Source organism: Lactuca virosa, chromosome 7 (assembly GCF_052849685.1).
Source record: "Lactuca virosa cultivar CGN04683 chromosome 7, Lactuca_virosa_CGN04683_v6, whole genome shotgun sequence".
NCBI lineage: Eukaryota > Viridiplantae > Streptophyta > Magnoliopsida > Asterales > Asteraceae > Lactuca > Lactuca virosa.
In genome coordinates, this window is record NC_136432.1 from 33532755 (window position 1) to 33553191 (window position 20437).

The 20437-nt window shown below is 34.2% G+C and overlaps 1 protein-coding gene across 1 annotated transcript; it reads left to right on the forward strand.

Annotated features, from left to right (window-relative positions):
- The first annotated feature begins 12432 nt into the window (after positions 1-12432).
- Positions 12433-16248, forward strand: LOC145124436 (cysteine-rich receptor-like protein kinase 15). Its single transcript, XM_079059759.1, has 7 exons — positions 12433-13311; positions 13884-14018; positions 14505-14641; positions 14745-14955; positions 15061-15298; positions 15443-15593; positions 15700-16248. Exons 1-7 carry the CDS (start codon positions 12510-12512, stop codon positions 16063-16065), a joined length of 2040 nt encoding a protein of 679 aa, XP_078915885.1. The 5' UTR covers positions 12433-12509; the 3' UTR covers positions 16066-16248.
- The last annotated feature ends 4189 nt before the right edge of the window (positions 16249-20437 follow it).

The following is a 20437-nucleotide window of genomic DNA, read 5'->3' on the forward strand; positions in this document are numbered from 1 at the left end:
GGAGATGATTTTCCGGACGAGTATATTATGGTGACTGTGGGAGAAGAACCATGGTTTGCAAATATAGCTAATTACTTAGCTAGCAATTACATCCCAAAAGATCTCACAAGTCAACAAAAGAAGAAATTCTTTTCCGAGATAAAGTATTACTTTTGGGATGAACCATATCTTTTCCGAAGCTGCGCGGATGGAATCATACGAAGATGCGTGTTCGGGAATGAAAGCTGGAAAATATTGGAGCAATGTCATAGCGGGCCCACGGGTGGACATCATGGAGCACATTACACTGCTAAGAAGATCTTTGACATTGGGTTTTACTAGCCCACGATTTTTAAAGATGCAACCCAATTTGTCAAAGAATGTGATGCATGTCAAAGAGCGGGAAACATTTCATCTCGAAATGAAATGCCACAACATAGTATCCAAGTGTGCGAAGTATTTGATGTGTGGGGGATCGATTTCATGGGACCATTTCCCATATCCAAAGGCAACAAATACATATTGGTGGCGGTGGATTATGTATCCAAGTGGGCGGAGGCACAAGCTTTGCCAACTAATGATGGTCGGGTAGTGGTGAGGTTTTTAAAGAAGTTATTTTCAAGATTTGGGGTCCCGAAAGCTCTCATAAGTGACCGAGGCACTCATTTTGCCAATGATCAACTAGAGAAGGTGCTAAGTAAATATGGGGTAACCCATAAATTTTCAACATCCTACCATCCACAAACTAGTGGACAAACCGAAGTGACAAATCGAGCTTTAAAGAGAATCTTGGAGAAATCGGTGGGGAGCAATCGAAAAGAATGGTCGGATAAGCTAGACGATGCACTTTGGGCCTTCCGTACAGCTTTCAAAACCCCTATTGGTACTACACCATATAGGTTAGTTTATGGAAAGCACTGTCATTTACCGGTGGAGATAGAGCATAAAGCTTTTTGGGCTTTAAAGATGTGCAACTTCAACATGGAGGAGCTCAAGAACAACCGGTTAATGCAAATGAATGCTCTTGAGGAACTTAGAAATGATGCATACACTAGTTCTTTGATCTATAAAGAGAAAACTAAGAATTGGCATGACAGGAGGATCAAGGAAAATAAAGAATTTCATGAAGGGCAAAAGGTGTTGCTCTTTAATTCAAGGTTAAAACTCTTCTCGGGCAAACTCAAGTCAAGATGGGATGGTCCTTTTCTGGTAAAGAAGGTGTTTCCACATGGTGCTATAGAGCTATTGTCAAAAGATGGCACCCCGTTCAAGGTCAATGGACATAGAGTCAAAAAGTATGAAGAAGGAGTTCCAAGGAATGAAGGCATGGAAGAGTTGATGTTGCTGGAAGGGATTGCAGCCACGTAGAATGGGAGGAGTCCAGCTAATGACTCCTTAAAAAGAAGCGCTTCCGGGAGGCAACCCGAGTTTAGAGTTTGCATTTCTTTTTCCTTTACTTTCTTTTTAATTTCTTAGGATCTTTTTCATTCATCTTCTTCTGGAAATATGTTCTAAATGATTGCTTGAGGGCAAGCAATGCCTAGAGTGTGGGGTGGTGGGTTAAAAAAAATTTAAAAAAAAAAATCAATTTTTGTCAAACTGCAAGCTTTACTCGCCGAGTAGGTATGAGTACTCGGCGAGTGCTTGTCTAAATAACCAAAAAACAGCGTAAAAGCATTTGTACTCGGCGAGTAGATCTTTTCTACTCGGCGAGTAGCCAACTTACACAGACGGTATAAAAATCTGAGAAATAAGGGTTTTTACCCATTTTACCCACACACTCGCCGTGCACAGCCTCCTTCAAGCGATTTCTGTGATTTTTGGCTTAATCCTCGACTTTCAAGGGAAAAGGTATGATCTTTACACTTAAAAACTCATCAAAGGTTCAAGCTTTATCACTGATTTGCCCCTATTTTGTCTAAATTCGGATTTGGGGGTTTCCTCAAATTCTAGGGTTTTAATTTTACCATGAATTAGGAGTTGTAAGGAGAATTTTCTTTTGGTTTAGTGGTTAATGGACTTAGTACAGCAAACCCCTGTGCAAAATTGGGTGTTTTAAGTGACCCATATGTGTTCGACAGATTCTAGTCCCGATGTTCATCCTACTCGCCGAGTAGGACATGAACTCGGCGAGTAGGAGGCTATACAGATCTGTTTTATTCAATTTTAATTATTGGGTGTTGTTTGTTTGTGCTTTCTTAATGTTGTCATGCAGGTACCATGTCCAGACCAGGTCAGTCTTCAAGAGGGGGAAGCCAAGGGGACATCCCGTGGCTCTCGTTCCACCAAATCACATCCAAATCGTCTCAAGCCCGTGCCAAAAACAAGTTAGAGGCTTTAAAACAGAAAGAGATTCATTTACCCAATGCAGTGGATTGGGATTGGATGGGGAAAGTTGGTTTGGAAGAAGAGCTAACACCATATTTGGTGAAAGAATGTAATTTGGGGGATTCAACCATCATATGTGATGGTTGGTTACAGCTTTTCAAAATTCAAGAACCGGTCTACGCTGAATTATGTTGGGAGTTTTTTGCTACCATCTCATTCCGAGGTGGTAGTGAGTACTACAATCCCAATGTAGTTTCCTTTTCTCTTGGTGGGGAGCTGCGACAATGCAGCATGGCTGAATTTTCATGGAGGCTTGGAATCTATGAGCAAAGCACTATGTTGAATGAAGATTTTGAAGTTTTTTTAGAGAATTGCCACAAAGATCTCCCCGAGGGAGTGGTTGCTTCTACCCGGTGGAATACTATTGCTAACCGGGTGTACATCCCATCTACCGCACAGGAGGGTCACATACGTTCACCGATCCACCGTCTCATTCATCGGTTCATTGCCAGCACGATTAATATGCGAAAGGACTGGGACAAGGTCTCGACCCTTGACATCTTTTATCTTTGGAGTATTATTACTCCCGATGTTTTCTGCAATCTCCCCTATCGCGTAGCCAAGTATCTTGCTGAAGGGGCTGTTAAGGAGAAGATGAACTCCAAGATTAATGGAGGGATGTTTGTGACGAGGCTTGCAAGGTCATTTGGGGTATTAGATTTGCAAGAGTCAAGGGAGCTGACGGTCATTTATCCCCCTCCGTTCAACATCGCATTATATAGGAGGGCAAGGATTGTGGAAAAGTTTGGTGATTCTTTTTCTATTCCTCATGCGGATGAGCCGGCTATCCCCGAGGAGCCGGGAAGGCGAGTGAGGCAAAGAAGCGAGCGGGTACGGGAAGACCCACCGGTTATTCCGGTGGAAGAAGAGAACGATGGATGGAATCAACTTGAGTACCGGCGCTACTTGGATGATATTGGAAGAGGAGTTAACTATAACAATCAATCATTTGACTATCTCTTCCAACAAATGAACATCGCACCGAGACCTGGACCCGGCTACCCCTACATCATGAGTTGGGAAGAAAGGATGAGGAAAGGAAATGAAGGAGGAGGAAGTGGAGCTGGAGGAGACGACATGGATGATGAAGAATGAAGAATGTTTCTTTTGTGTTTTTAATTTATTTTCGTGATGTTTGATTTGGACAACTTGTTAAACTTGGATGATTTTATTTCTTGTTAGGACTTTTGGTTGCTTTCACTTTTGTCTGCATTTTTTTCAGGATTGGAAGGTTAGGATGCATTTAGAAGTCTTATGGGTCAAGGTTCAAATAAGGAATGCTCAATTGAGAGTGCGAAGTCTTTTCCATTAAGTTCGAGTCCGTTAGAGTTGGGAGTGTAGAGTGCTTTATTACTAAAGTAATTAGAAAAAGAGTCACTGAATTACCCCAATCCAGCACTTCCGTCGAAAGGAAAACTCAGCGCCTACTCGCCGAGTGCACATATCCTACTCGGCGAGTGCATGGACAATTACACGACTTCTCTGCAAGTTAGCAACATACTCGCCGAGTACACGACTTACTCGCCGAGTCCATCATCATTTTTCGGATTCCAGAGTTGTTTTGGGCACGTTAGTTGCAGTTTTATCCAACTCTTTCATAGAGAATCATTGCTGGAGGTTTCTAGGAGCTGTATCCTACATATTTAAGTCATTTGCAAGTCTACCACACGCGACATGACACCCAAGACATGGATGAGCTGTTCCCATGTTTAAATTCATTCAAAGATGGAGCTAAATTGAAGATGATCAGCCTCGCCACTGCTATCCCAGGGGAGTTTGCTCCAATTCCCTCTATACTTTAGTATTTTTCTTTATCATGCATAGCATGCAATGGGGACATTGCATGAAATAAGTGTGGGGTAGGGGGTTGGTTGAACCTTAGCAAATTTAGAATCCTAATATCATAATTTAGGTCTATTTTTTTTAAATTTTTTTTTTTGCACTATTGCATACCAAAAATGTTACTTAGGATTTAATTTAGAAAATTTTGGTAAAAAGTAATTAGGATTCCATGTTAGAATTGTGTGGATGATTGTATGAAGACCCAAATGTTTAGTTGAGCCTATATACGTTATAGTGCATTTGTGGCCCCCTTATTCTAGTGAAATCATGGGACAAAAACACAGCCTCGCTTAGCCCGAAGGATGCAATATGTTTAGCATCGTGTACTTGAAATGTATCCAGGAAAATTGTTATCATTAATCAATAAAGGTTGAAGTTGAGCGCCCCAGCTTAAGCATGTAGGTACTGAGTGAAAAAAAAAGTGAGTTACATGAAAAAAAAAGAGAGAATTACAAAAGAAGTTTGAAGAATTTTTGGAGCATCAAAGTCAAATATGAAATTAGAAGATCAAAAATTCCAAGAAATTCAAAAAGTTGAAGATACCAAAAACCAAACAACAAAGTGGTGAATTCAAAGAGATCAAAGATCAAATGCCAAAGAAATGAAGAATTCCAGAGAGCTCCAATGTGGTATCATACATTGTAATTATCTAGATTATGTATGCTTGGGTTACTCAACCAAAAACACCTTGAGGTTAAGAGGTTTTCTGAGGATGGATTCGGAGGGATGCATAAAATGAGCATAGTTCGGGGTGAGTGGGCGAATGTTTATGAGGATTGTGAGTATTTAGAGTATGGGGGGTTATTAGGAAAATTTTAGACACAAATGTGCGCGTTGCGGTCTTGGCATAATGGCTGGGTTTGACTGGAGTTGTCCTATGTGATTCTAATGTGTTAAAATTCAGTTTTGCTTGGGGGCAAGCAAAAGTCAAGTGTGGGGTATTTTGATATGTGCATAATTAATCATATGTTTAACATATATTTCTATTCATTTTTGGCTAATTATATGCATAATATGGACAAAAGGTACTTAATAATGCTTATATTGTGTTTTCAGTCCAAAAGACATGCTTGGAAGCAGAAAGGAAAAAAGGAGAAGCAATTAGAGACCAAAGAATGAAGAAAAAGGGAAAACTACACACCTACTCGGCGAGTCCACGCATGTACTCGGCGAGTTCATTAGAATGTTCCCGAAAGAAAAGTCAAGATTCCTTACCGAACACGGATTTCACACTAGTACTCGGCGAGTCCACGACCTACTCGCCGAGTAGCCCCTGTTTTGTGATAATTATAAATAGCGGGTCTTAATCCGATTGAAGGACGACTGGAACCTTTGGGGAGAAGCAAGCTGCGATTGAAGAGCCAGAAGAACCCTAGAAAACGAAGATACAACCTAGAATCCAATTCCGAAGAAGATTTGAGGCACATTATCATCATTCTACTTAATCTATTGTTTCTCAATTATGGTTAGACAATTAGAATTCGTTTTATTGCTGTTAATTACCTCAATCATGAGCTAAAACTCTTAAACTTCTGTTTGGGGATACAAAATTGATATTATGGTTTGATTAATGGTATGATTAATTAAATATTGGTGATTTTGTTAATTTTAGCTTGTTAAAGAACCTTGTGTGTGAATGATAACTAATTTTCTGTTAATAGGAAGATAATTAAATAGTATGAACATCTTTTAATTATCAACCCCATATGTTTATGTGACCACTTTATCATATGTCTAGGACTAACGAACGCGAAACTAGAATTAATAAGAAAAATTAGGTAAATTCATGTGTGAGCTTGTTTGATGACCATCAGCAAGAGGTTAACTAAAGGGCCAATTTAGTTAGCTATTATAAGTCTAAATTAACCCGAATAAATAATCTAGTGAATTAAATTAAATTAGACAACTGATCACTGTTTGAGTTAGTTTGTTTTCTAAGGATTATCGTAGCGAACGCAAGGCTAATCACTTGAATCGGTAGCCAATAGAAGAATTAATCCATTGCACTATTACCATAATATCAACCATAGGATCAATTGAGTTGAACTAAACAGAAGTCCCTTTTTCTTATTAAATTCAGTTAAATCTTTGTTTTTCTAGTTCTTAGCCTAAGTAGTATTAGTAAGTTTCTAGTCTTGTAAAACTAGAGAAAACCCATATTTACTATTTAATTTAGATAAAATTAGTCTTTAGTTTTAATTTACCGTTCCCTGAGTTCGACACTCTACTTACCCAACTATACCACTAAAAGACAGGTTCACTGCCTTTGTGTGCTTAATTTATAACTCAAAAGTAGGATTAAAACCAGTGCATTTCACACACATCAGTAACATTCATCCTACCTTCCACGTTTCGAACTTGAAAAAATGTCTATCTGATGAGACTCTTGTGATCCCACTCGAGGAGATCGAGTTAAACGAGAGCCTCAACTTTGTGGAAGAACCCGTAGAGATTCTAGACAGGGAAGTTAAGAAAACTAAACAAAGCCGTATCCCGATAGTGAAGGTTCGCTGGAATGCAAAACGGGGACCTGAATTCACTTGGGAACGGGAGGATCAAATGCAACAGAAATATCCACATCTTTTTTCCTAGTCTTTCCATAACGTTATAGTCCTAATTTCGGGACGAAATTCTCTCTAACGGGGGAATAATGTAACAACCTGTTATTTCGACTTTATGTAAATAGTATATATATATATATATATATATATATATATATATATATATATATATATATATAAAGAGAAATTTTGTATACTATGTACATTTACATATCAACCCTCAAAAATGAAATGTTAAACAAACTTGTTTGGAATGAACATAGTGGTAGAAATCGTGTCAAGGATTCCAAAAATATAAAGAATGCCCAATTCCAAGTTATAACGAAGAAGTTATGACCTATCGAAAATCCGCGACAAAACCGACAAAACACTGTTTAACGTAAAAAGTGAATTTTTAATAAAATACTTTTTAACCTTAACTATCTAGATGAAAGTTATAGTATACGTTAAACCGAGAATGTCCATAAAAAGAATGTCAAAATCTGACTTCATATGAAGAAGTTATGATTTTTCTAAAATTCGACATAGCAGTACACAACTAAAAACTCGAAATAAAGATCGAGTGATTTTTAGCCGACGCAACCTAAACGAGAATTGAAGATCTCGTCAATAGTAGTACAACGATAAAAAGACAGACGAAAAACGGACGTCAGATGAAGAAGTTATGATTTTTTAACGGACTTTTTCTGTCCCGGCCTGTTAAAAATATAACTTTAGAAATAATTCAAAATTAGCCGACGGAGTCTAAATGAAAGTTGTAGAGCATAGTCTCACCTACGCGTGGATATAAAGAACGTCAAAAACAAAGCTCGTATGCAATAGATATGAATTTTAGATGTTTGGAAAAAGGGAGTACGCCTCGCGTACAAGAGTACGCCCAGCGTACTCGGAAACAAGGCCGAGAGCCGGCCACGTCGACGCTCCGTCACCCACTCGCTGCATGCGAGCCATGCAAGCATACTAGCTTCGACGCGTAACGACTAGACTGGGCACGTACGTTATGCCCAGCGTACGCAGCGTACGGGGAGGCCTCAGCCTCCTATAAATAGAAACCGCGACCTCCGGTTTTAGGTGCCATTTTTTATCCTCTCTCCTATATTTTCTCACTTTTAAGCCTCTCGATACTGCCCCGACGCCCCGGTGACGTATCCAAATTCCGACGCAAGCCCGAAGCCCCGAAATTCTCGAAAAGCTAACCTCTTTCCAGTCGAAGTGCTGCCCGCGTAAAGCCTAGTTTTTCATCAAATCATCACTCTTACCAAGTGAGTTCATACCCCCCGTATTTTCATAGTTTTTACTGTTTTAAGGGGGGAGGGGGGGGGGGGGAATACAAGTCTAACACAAAGATTTTGTGTTACAAACTAATGGTTTCAAAGATTGTGTTAAAATGACATCAACTCATCAAAAGTATTTCAAAATGTTAAACTTTTCTTAAATGATTTTATAAACTTATATTTTTCCCCAGAAGTCATATATATATATATATATATATATATATATATATATATATATATATATATATATATATATATATATATAAAGTTTAAAAGGCTTAGGACTGATAGCTCACTTTGGTTCATTTTCTTTGTTTGGATGTGGGATTATAAGTAACGGTTATTTGTCCAAATGTCATTTAAATATTTACTTATATATATATATATATATATATATATATATATATATATATATATATATATATATATATATATATATATATATATAAGTTAATTCATTCAATTCAAATACCCTTTGTAACATGTTGAGCAAGAGGTTACATTTATAAATAGTTAGTATCAGTTCAGAATGTACATATAAATTATAATAGGTATAATTTATAATTCATAAACATTAAATCACGACTCAAGTATACTAAAATACACTGTTTTATAAGAATAAATGTTTGATTCAAAACTAATCAAGAGTATACATCTTTCAAATACTAATTCAAAGGCATACTATCAATTATTCATTTCAGAATGATTGGGTTTTCATAACTATTATACATGTAACGTCTATATGTTTTTTATGAGTCATTTGATTCATGTTGTTTAGTCCATTTAAACAACATAGTTAAAGTCCTGACATTATAACCAGAATCTCCAGTCGGGGATCGAAACAATGTGTGTATAGATCTATATTGGGATTGACAACCCCGCACTCAGACTGCTAGCTACAGTCAAGCATACACGCCTACGATTGACAGTTATTATCAACAGTTTTAGACGCCTTCAAAGCGTTGAGTCAGTTCATCTAGTCTCAGTATGGTTATAATAACTCATTAAAAAGATATTAACAATATGTTAGTGTATAATTAACTAAAGTACATTTTCAAAGTACCAGTTTACCATGATACAGTTTTTACAATATTATATCTCAGTATTCAATAAAGAGTTGGTTAAGCCAGGCACACTCTCACTTATACAGTTTATACAAAAAGGAATTCAATAATAGAACATTGGTTTGCAAATAGAACGGTTTTATGTGATTAAAACTACTTTTCATAAACAGCAGAAAATATAGGATTTTCTGGAACAGTTTACATATTCAAGAAATAGAAAACATACTTTCAAACATAAATACTTATGCACCCACTCAACTTTATGTTGATACTCTCTTTTCAAATTACTTGTATTCTCAGGGAATCAGTAGACATGTACTCCCCGAGCTTTTGAGAAGATGGAACTATTTTGAGTCATGTCTTCTTCTTTTGTATAACTGTTTTGGTTTAAATATACAATGATTGAACACATGTAAATACTTATAATTTTTAAATACAATGGTTGTTTGTACTTTAATTACTATGATGCATGTGTTGTGATACTACAAATGAAGTCCTCCACCCCCAGACGTTTCCGCCGTCTGGTTTGGGGGTGTGACAGTTTGTTAGAGCAAAAAGTGAACCAAGAACCCAACCTATATGATATAGAAGGGTAAAATGGTCATTTTATAATTCAGCACAACAATTCAGAGGTTGCAACCAAACAACATGTTAAAAATTCAGACTCTCTTAGAAATTCAGACCTTTTAAAAATTCAGATCTTAAAAATTCAGGTCCTGCCAAACAGCCCCTAAGAACATTTGACCCAAAGCTCCATTCTTCAATTGCTAGCTTTTATATCGACAACTAAAACACAATTAAAAAAAAGTAACATGTTGTCAACTAACCAATATGGTCTAAAAATAGCAACAACATCGATCTTTGTTTATAAAGTTAACATTATATTTGAATAAACATGAAACATAATCTACATTACATGTCATTAGCAATCATGATTTAGATCTAACAAAATAGCAAAAATAGTTACAATTAATGAGATAAAATATAATAAAACAATAAAAAATCATATATTTCTAAGTGACCTAACACTTATAATCTTCCAAGTTTAAATATTCAAGTTATAAGATAATATATATATATATATATATATATATATATATATATATATATATATATATATATATATATATATAATCATAATTTCGGATACTGGATATCCGAAATATCCGAAAATTTATAAAATGACTATCCGTATCCGAATTCGAAAATTCGGATAATCTCAGATTCGGATATCGGAATTTTCGGATCGGGTTATTGGATATGGTTGTTTTTAATACCCCTACCCCAAAATACCCCTCCTCGAACAACAATGTCTATTTCCCTTTAAATACAGTCATTAAAAAAAAAAAAAAAAAAAAAACTTACCATCAACACCATATCAAAACACGAAAACGATTTAATTAAAACATTAAGCTAATGATGTCGTGTTTTGTTTTAGTAATATAAAAACAGTCAATTAAAACACTATAAAACGATAAACACGAAAAAATAAAATAAAATAAACATTTATTTATTTAATATAATTAATCATACAAAGACGACAAACAAATATTAATATGGTGTCAATTTCATATCGAATTTTGAACGCGAAACAATAAATCATGACAACGTGTTTTTTACACTTGATACAAACATGAATTTGAAATTTAATTTCACTTCAAATTTATTTTATGTCGTATATTTTTTTGAGGTTGTGCCATAAATTACCACTTTCATAGTTTCTTTTTAGGTAACACAAAACCAATCCTTAGGTAACACAAAACCAATCCCAGATCTAGTACCTTGAAATGTAAAGTTGTAGTCAAGTTAGAATTTTTAAAAATCAAATTTGTCTTAAATTAATTTGATATTAACTAAAATAACATGACGTTTACGACCCATCGACCATCATACCACCATAAATGTTTGACGCGTATAGTGCCTTTCTCGAATGTTAAAAAATAAAAGAAGGATAAGAATTAAGAAGATTCCAAAATAAGAAACAAATATTAAATGTTAAATAATACTTTGTCCAAAGAATGAGAAAGGAGGTCAAGAGCGTGAACATCTCCTTTCTATCCTAATAACTTTATATAAAGAATGATTTCATAATTTAATTATCTACCACTTCAAACCACAATGGCTTCGGCCTTAAACCAAGTAATCTCTAATAAATGAATGTTTTTTTATAATTTGTCAAATTTTTAAAAGTTTTGCCACATGTAATTTTGTGGGAGTTTTAGAACTATTATTTTGCACTTGTCATTTTTTGAAATTTCCATTTTTTAAAAAATAAAATTCCACAAAATTCTAATGAGTTTTATAAAGAAAGAAAATCATTCTATTAATTTGATAATAAAGTCTTATAAATGTTCTAAATAATATTTGATTTCTTTTATAAATGTTCCAAAAGATTACATTATATTATGTAAAAATATTATTTTATAAAATATTTAATGTTTAATTATTGATATTAAATTTTTATTTTTAATAAACTCGTATAGTACACGGGTCTCACACCTAGTAAATAAAATATACAAAGAAAATTCAAAACTACATTTGTTTTAAATTTATTTTAAAAACAAAGAATATAATAACAAACAACAAGAATATAAATATATAAAAGAATCTATAATAAACAAGTTAATTTTTTTTTAGAACGACAAATCTACTCTACTCCTAAACTACTCCTAATTTCACATATGTCTCCAATGAGACTTGAACTCTCAACCTCTAGGAGGGAGGACAACACCCGGTACCGTTAGGCTAGAAGCCCTTTGGTTTGGGGTAATTTGTGTATTTGGTCCATAACTTATTTTTTTAACTCGGAAGGTCCATACTGTTTGTTTTTGTTGCGTGTTTGGTCCCTATCTTATCTAAAAATACTATTTTGCCTTTGATTTTTCAATTTATTTAAATAAACACATCCTCAACCCCACTCCCATTTCACATTATCTTACCTAAAAAAACTATTTAATTTATTTAAATAAGGGCATAATAGTTCTTTTAGATAAAACAGAGACCAAACTCATAACAAAAACAAACAGTAGAGACATTTCAAATTAAAAAAATAAGTTAGAAACGAAACACATAAATTACACGAACAATAACCATTCGTGTAATTTACTCTAAATTAAAATCAATCACAAATTACTACCCTTGTTTGATGGGTTCGCTGGGAAGACCGAACCAGGCACAAATTTTGACTAAATAATTCAAACAAAAAACATTTAAAATATTTCAAAATTCAAAAGTTGACCAAGTACACGGTTGACATAAACAACTCATTTCTCAATCAAGAAAATCACTATTATACATCAATGTTTGAAATTGTGAATGTGTCATCCACTATTTTCTTATATTAATTCAGTCCAACTCCAAGAATCCAAGCTCATCAATTCGTATCTCATTTTCGCAACACCATGCCAATGGCAACTGAAGAATCAATTTTGTTTCTCATCATTATAATCGTGAATTTATTCACCCTTTCAGTCGCTCAAAATTTAACGTTCCCTACCTGCGATAACCTAAATTTCACTACAAACAGTGCGTACCAAAGAAATCTGGACGAAGCTTTGTCGTCCCTCACCTCTGATACAAGCATCACGTATGGTTTCTACAATCGATCAGTTGGTCAAACCCCCAATCAAGTCAACGCGATTGCACTGTGTAGAGGTGACGTTGAGCCAGAAGATTGTCGAACTTGCATAAACGACGCCATTACAGGCTTAAGAGAAACTTGCCCAAATCAAAATGGTGGAATTGGGTGGTATGATAATTGTATGTTAAGGTATTCTAATTCGACCATTTTGGGAGTTTTAGATACCAGCGGAGGTGGTTACATGTGGAACAATAACAACGCTTCGAACGTGGACGAGTTTAATCAAGCTCTCCGCCAGTTGTTGGATCAACTAAGAACGGAAGCTTCAAGTGGTGGGTCTCTTCGTAAATATGCTTCCAACAACATTAGTGGCCCTAGATTTTCAACGATCTATGGGTTTATGCAGTGTACACCGGATTTATCTGAAGATCAGTGTTATGATTGTTTGGATAGTGCAATTCGACAAATTCCTAATTGTTGTGATAGCAAACGTGGAGGAAGAGTTCTATATCCTAGTTGCAATATTAGGTATGAAGATTATAGATTCCTTAATGATACGGTGGTTCTTGCACCACCACCATCAACACCGGCAGCTTCTCCGCCACAACCACCACCAACTTCAGGTATATATATCTAAACCTCCGACCACCATCCTATATAGTATATACTCACTACAACAATCGGACCCTATGGCGACAACAAATTCGGACCCTATCCAGACGACAAGTCGTCGGTATAGGGTATGGCGACGACAAGTCGTCGGCAAAAGGCCGTCGGCACAGGCGTGTCGGCATAGGTCTCTGATGCGGATCGCCACGTGTCCTGCCGATGACAAGTCGTCGGTATAGCATTACACAAAACTAGGTCGTTTTTTTTTTCTGGCACATGGATTAAAAATAAATGGAAAATATATTTATTGATACCTATACTGACGACATGTCGTCGGTATAGAATTTCAGAATACCGCCAATATTTTTGTCGTTCCCGCCAGACTTTTGCCGACGACTTGTCGTCGGAACAGAGGTCCCGGTCAAAGTAAATTGGTCAAAGTTCGCAAACAGGTATGGCGACGACATGTCGTCGGGATAGGGGTACTTTTAGCGACGACAATTGTCGTCGGCATAAGTGTCGTCTGCATAGGTCCGTATCCTTGTAGAAGAATTAATCTGATTAGTTCTATTACAATAAAATTCAGGTAAGAGTAGTAACACGATTATTATAGTCATTGTTGTTGTTGCAACCGTTGGTGTTGTGATATCATTGGTGGTTTCCGTTTGCATCTTCATGAGAAGAAAAAGGAAGCTGCAAGGAGGCCCTCCACAAAATTCAGGTTGGTGTTTGATTGTTTTTCTTACTTACTTTTTTTTATTGCTTGACTATCCTTTCGTAATAATCCAATCTAACTATTTATTAAAAAATTAATTTTTTATTTTTCTATTTATACAATCCAACTAAATCCAAACTTTTATTCCTATTAACAACCCAACCATAATCACTTTTTTATTAAATAAATATAATTAACAGTTCTTTTTTATTCAAATAAAAAATATTAAATCTAGATACATATGGTTTTCTTTCTTTTTTAAAATTATATTTTATAAAAAAAATCATATATTTATTAAATATTGGGGAAAATAATTAATAAAAAATAGGTGGTGTTTGATATGAAGACATATTTGGTGCATTGTTGGATTGTTTTCACTTTTTTATTATTAATATACCAATCGAACCCCAAAATCTTTACTAGTGTGGATATTCTTAGCTAGAGCATTAATTAGGATTTTAAATTATATAATAATTTTGATGATATTTCTAGTTTATGAGGAAGGAGATATCGATGAAATTAGTACGGCAGAATCATTGCAATATAGCTTTGGTATCATTAGAGCAGCAACAAATGACTTCTCGGAGAACAATAAGCTTGGACAAGGTGGATTTGGTTCAGTTTATAAGGTTAGTAACAAACTACGACAAAATCATCACTCTGTAATGTAATATTTGACACAAAATCCATTTTAAAGAGTGTATATTAAATGTATTCTACTATATTTTTTAGGGTAAGTTACAAAATGGACAAGAAATAGCCGTGAAGAGGTTATCGAAGGACTCGGGGCAAGGCGAACAAGAATTCAAGAATGAAGTCTTGTTGCTTGCAAGGCTACAACATCGAAATCTGGTTCGGCTCCTAGGATTTAGCCTAGAAGGGTCCGAACGACTTTTGATGTATGAGTTTGTGCAGAATGCAAGCCTAGACCAATTTATATTTGGTAAGTTGAGTACTATTCTTGAAATTATATTATCCATATAATAAGTATTAGAAAATGCATTCATTTAATATTAATTAATAAGCTTATGTTTGACTAATAAATTAGACCCAACGAAACGAGCGACTCTGAATTGGGAACGACGATACAAAATAATAGGGGGTATTGCGAAGGGACTTCTGTATTTACATGAAGACTCACGACTAAAGATAATTCACAGAGATATGAAAGCTAGTAATGTTTTGTTGGATGCACAAATGATCCCTAAAATTGCAGATTTTGGTATGGCAAGGTTGTTCACACAAGAAGAAACGCAAGGCAACACTAGTCGAATTGTTGGAACCTAGTAAGTCGTCATCCGAAAAATTAATTTTTATACTAATTGTCAATATATGACAAATAAACACTTAAATGTGTCCGATGAAACGTGCACTAATTAATGTTAAACTTCCTTTAATGTGTGAATTAACAATTCTTCTTGTTGTATTAGTGGATACATGGCACCGGAGTATGCAATGCATGGACAATTTTCAGTTAAGTCGGATGTTTTCAGTTTTGGTGTATTGTTACTTGAAATTGTAACGGGTCACAAGAACCATAACTTCCAAAACGGAATGGTGACAGTGGATCTTCTTAGTCATGTATGTGTTAAATATAGTTTGCTAATAAGTTTTTCTTTGTTCAAACATATAAGTTCTAGTTTAACTATACTAACTTTTCTTATTACAAATTGTTTAATATTTCTAGGCATGGAAAAGTTGGAGAGATGGAACAGCTTCAAGTTTGATTGATCCGACATTAAGAGATGGTTCTGATTCTATACGTGACATGATTAGATGCATCCACATTGGCTTATTATGTGTCCAAGAAGACATTGCTGAGAGACCAACAATGGCTTCTGTGGTTCTCATGCTTAGTAGCTTCTCTTTAACGCTTGCAGTTCCTTCAGAGCCTGCTTTTTTCATGCGTACAAGTACCTATCCAGAAAAACCTCTATTTGAAGGGCATACTTCAAGTACTACAAGTGATTCTAGACATTTGGAAAGCAAATCCAGATCTTCACGACGATCTGTAGCAACTGATATTTCTATGGACGACTTATATTCCCAATAGATAAATATTTATTTCATGTGTGATGAAATTATTGTGGTAGGTTTTACTAAGGTGCCACAATAATGTTTTCTTATTCAATATTGATTTATTATTGTGTTTTGTTTTCAAATATCAAAGATTAATTGTGAACACATCTAAAGTTTTTGCTTGGTATTTACGATACTCATAATTATTTTTTTTTTATTGTAGTCGCATCTATTTACATTACAAGAAACTAGGCCGAAGTATGTTGTTGCTTAAGTCTACGACAATCACAATTGTCGCTATGGTACCTATTGTGATGAAAATGTGTTAAATTTTAGGCAAGATAATTAAACAATTGATAAATAATATTGTGAACTAATTATCACACTGTCAAAGTATCGAACAAACGATTCTACGAAAGGTAGAAGGGGATTTTTTTTGTTATCATACCAATTAAAAAACAGAACATAAACATAAATCCAACATGAAGATCGCCGATTCTTGACTGATAATAAGTGCTCAGAAGAACTTTTGTCCCTAAAGGAATTTACGCACTCAGACTACTATAAACATTAACATAGTACCTCAAGATTTAATGCAGATTCTCATTGGTTCCAACAATGATGGAAGAACCGATAAAAGCAAAATGAATAATCAGAAACATGAAAAATGAAGAGGCGTAATGGGAGAGAGGATATAATTCTCAGTTTTTTGGTATGTGTAATACGACTCCACGGGAGCGATAATCATAGTCACATAAACTCTCGGATACATCTAAAAAACGCTGAAAGTGACTATGACAGCCCTATCACTACACACCAAATGTCACACGCTTAGACTAGGTAAAAAATGCTAGTTGTGTTGCCTTGTTCCCCAAGCAACATATTTTTTGGAAACTTCTAGAAGCTTACAGGTTTATCCATGAAGTCAGTGCTAGGTTAACTCCGACAGTCCAACCCAAACTTTACTAAAAGTAAAAGTTCCAAATGACCGATGCAAAATGCTTGCAGGCTAGACACATCCCTCATCCCCCTAATAATAATAATATAATAAAAATCTTGAGGTTTACTAAAATACAAATAAACATACAATAAAAATCAATAATAAATATAAGTGTAAAGATAAATGACAATTTAATAAGGATATAACATCGATCCATTAACAGCATCTGTCACACCCCCAAACCGGAACGACGGAAACGTTCAGGGGTGGAAGACGTCATGTATAGTATCACAACAATTAAGTAATAGTAATCAAAGCAACAACAACCATTGTATTAATAGTATAATGTTTACATTGTATTCAAAACATATAACACTGATTACCCAAAAGTAAATAACAAACAAAGACTCGAAGCTACTAACTCCATCTTCTTGAACTCGGTGCGTGTACCTGTCTACTAGTGTCCTGAGAATACAAGTAGGTTTTGAAAGAGTATCAGCATTAAGCTGGTGAGTTCATAAGCGTTTTGTTTTAGAAAACAGGTTTTATGTTCTTGAAAAGTGCGTTGAGTTTCTCCAGAAAACCTTATATTTTTATGATGTAATGAATGTTAAGTAAAATGATTCATACAAGTTCCTTCTGCGAGTACTTAGTGTATACAAATCATATACAATCCAGATCGAACAAACAATTGATTGTGTGGTTCAGCCCCAAGCCCACAACCAAACAAGGAACAGGAAATGAGGCGGAAACCAGCCGTGAACGGGTTTACGGCCGTGATCGGGTTCACGACCGTGAACACCAGTCAGGCCGTTATTCGTTGATTTTCGAGCTAACTCAGGTTTTCGCCCGATTTTGGTACTGACTCATAAAAGAAAATTCAATTATATAACTTAAATGATTTTCCAAACCGTAGGAATTTGACGGAACTAAATAAAAATTAAAAATTTATTTAACGGAGTCGGGCTAATGTTAACGGAAAAAGTTCCGGGTTGTCACAACATCAACTATCAAAGGGCTTCTAGGCTAGCGGTATCAGATGTTACCCTCCCTATTTAAGGTCGAGAGTTCAAGTCTCGACGTGGACATAAATAGAATTAGGTGTTATATTAGAAGTAGATTATATTTGTTGTTTAAAATATAATAATAAATAACATCAACTATAGCGACAAAAACCATTAAACAACTTCATTATAAGAAAAATCATCAAAAATGTGTACACAATAAATACATAAAAACTTGTTGGTGAATATCTGATTTAGATGTGGCAGCATAACGTGTTCTGATCCAGAGTTCGATAGCTTCGAGTGGTGTCCAAGTAACTTCGAGTGTTGTCCAAGTTCCATAATTTTTCCTTAGCCATAAAGAATGTTTTACATGGAAAGTTATTTAGGAATCCTATTTTAATACTAATGAGTTTTGCTTAGACTGCTAGGTATGGGCAACGCCGATGGGGCATTTTTGCGCGTTATGAAGGCACAAACACTGCCCCCCTTCACCGTTCTTACGCGTTATAGGTTTGACCGTTGCTTCCCGTTACCACCACAACATCCTGTAACGCCATTTCCTTCTTTTTTCTGCTAAAATTGCCTATCTGAGTTAGATGTGGCAGCATAACGTGTTCTGATCCAGAGTTCGATAGCTTGGAGTGGTGTCCAAGTAACTTGGAGTGTTGTCCAAGTTCCAGAGTTTTCCTTAGCCATAAAGAATGTTTTACATGGAAAGTTATTTAGGAATCCTATGTTTATACTAATGAGTTTTGTTTAGACTACTAGGTACGGGCAACGCCGATGGGGAGTTTTTGCGCGTTATGACGGCTCAAACACTGCCCCCCTTCACCGTTTTTGCGCGTTATAGGTTTGCCCGTTGCTTCCCGTTACCACCACAACATCCTGTAACGCCATTTCCTTCCTTTTTCTGCTAAAATCGCCGGTGGGCGTTGCACACACCTAACAACCTTATCATATATAATATCTTAGTTTTAAAGTGGTAAATAGGAAATGAAAACTCCATAAACTAGCAAGCCTTTATTGAAGTAAAACTCACTCAAAAACTTCAATCTATTATTTGATTATAGGAACCTATCATATATATATATATATATATATATATATATATATATATATATATATATATATATATATATATATATATATATCATACTATATTATAAATGAAACATTTTTCCTTTCACCACATTCATTTAAAACTCCCATGTATTTTTCCTTTCACCACATTCATTTGAAACTCCCATGACTTTTCAATTTCTTTCTAATAATAATTATAAGTTGGTTAATAAAGTTAAATAAATATCAAACCTAAAGTGTAATCATATATAAGCTAAATTTCAATATTAAAACTATATTATAAAGGAAACATTTTTCCTTTCACCACATTCATTTGAAACTCCCTTGCATTTTTCCTTTCACCACATTCATTTAAAACTCTCATGACTTTTCAATTTCTTTCTAATAATAATTATAAGTTGGTTAATAAGGTTAAATAAATATCAAACCTAAAGTGTAATCATATATAAACTAAATTTCAATATTAAAATAATATCTTTACTTCTATTTATAAAGTTATGTTTTTTTTTTAACTTTTAACATATTATACTTAATTTATTAGCTTTAATATAGTATTGGATGTAAACCATTATCATTTTAAAGATACAATTTTGGAACAATTTGTATAAAATACTTAAATTATTAATTTAAATATAACATTATATGGTCAACTTAAATATAAATTTTATTTTAACTTAAACAACCCAAAAAATATTTTATAAATAGTTAAAAGTGATAAATTGTAGTGTCTTTCTAATAATGATTATAAGTTGGTTAGTAAAGTTAAATAAATATCAAACCTAAAGTGTAATCATAAATAAACTAAATTTCAATTGTAAAATAATATCTTTACTTCTACTTATAAAGTTATGTCTTTAACTTTTAATATATTATACTTAATTCATTAGATTTAAAATGTTGTTGTATGTAAACCATTATCAGTTTAAAGCTACAACTTTTGAACAGTTAGGACAAATTACTTAAATTATTAATTTAAATATAACATTATAGTATCAACTTAAATATAAATTTCAGTTCCACTTAAAAAACCAAAAAATATTTTTTAAATAGTTAAAAGTGATAAATTATAGTGATAAATGCAAAAACTAAATTGTAATATCAATTTAACTAAAATATTTCCTAAAGATATTTTTATAATCATTAAAAGTTTTCAAATAAGTAGCTTAAAATAACTTACAATAACAATAGTTTAAAATAACTCTATATAAATGATTATATTGTTACCTTTAAAATAAAAAAAATAATGTTTCATAATGATAGAAATTAAAACATTAAGCAAATAAAATTTAAAAAATTAATTAACAATAACAACAACTATAAATAACATTAAACCATATATTTTATTTAATTTTATTCATGTGTAATTCGCAGATAGAAGT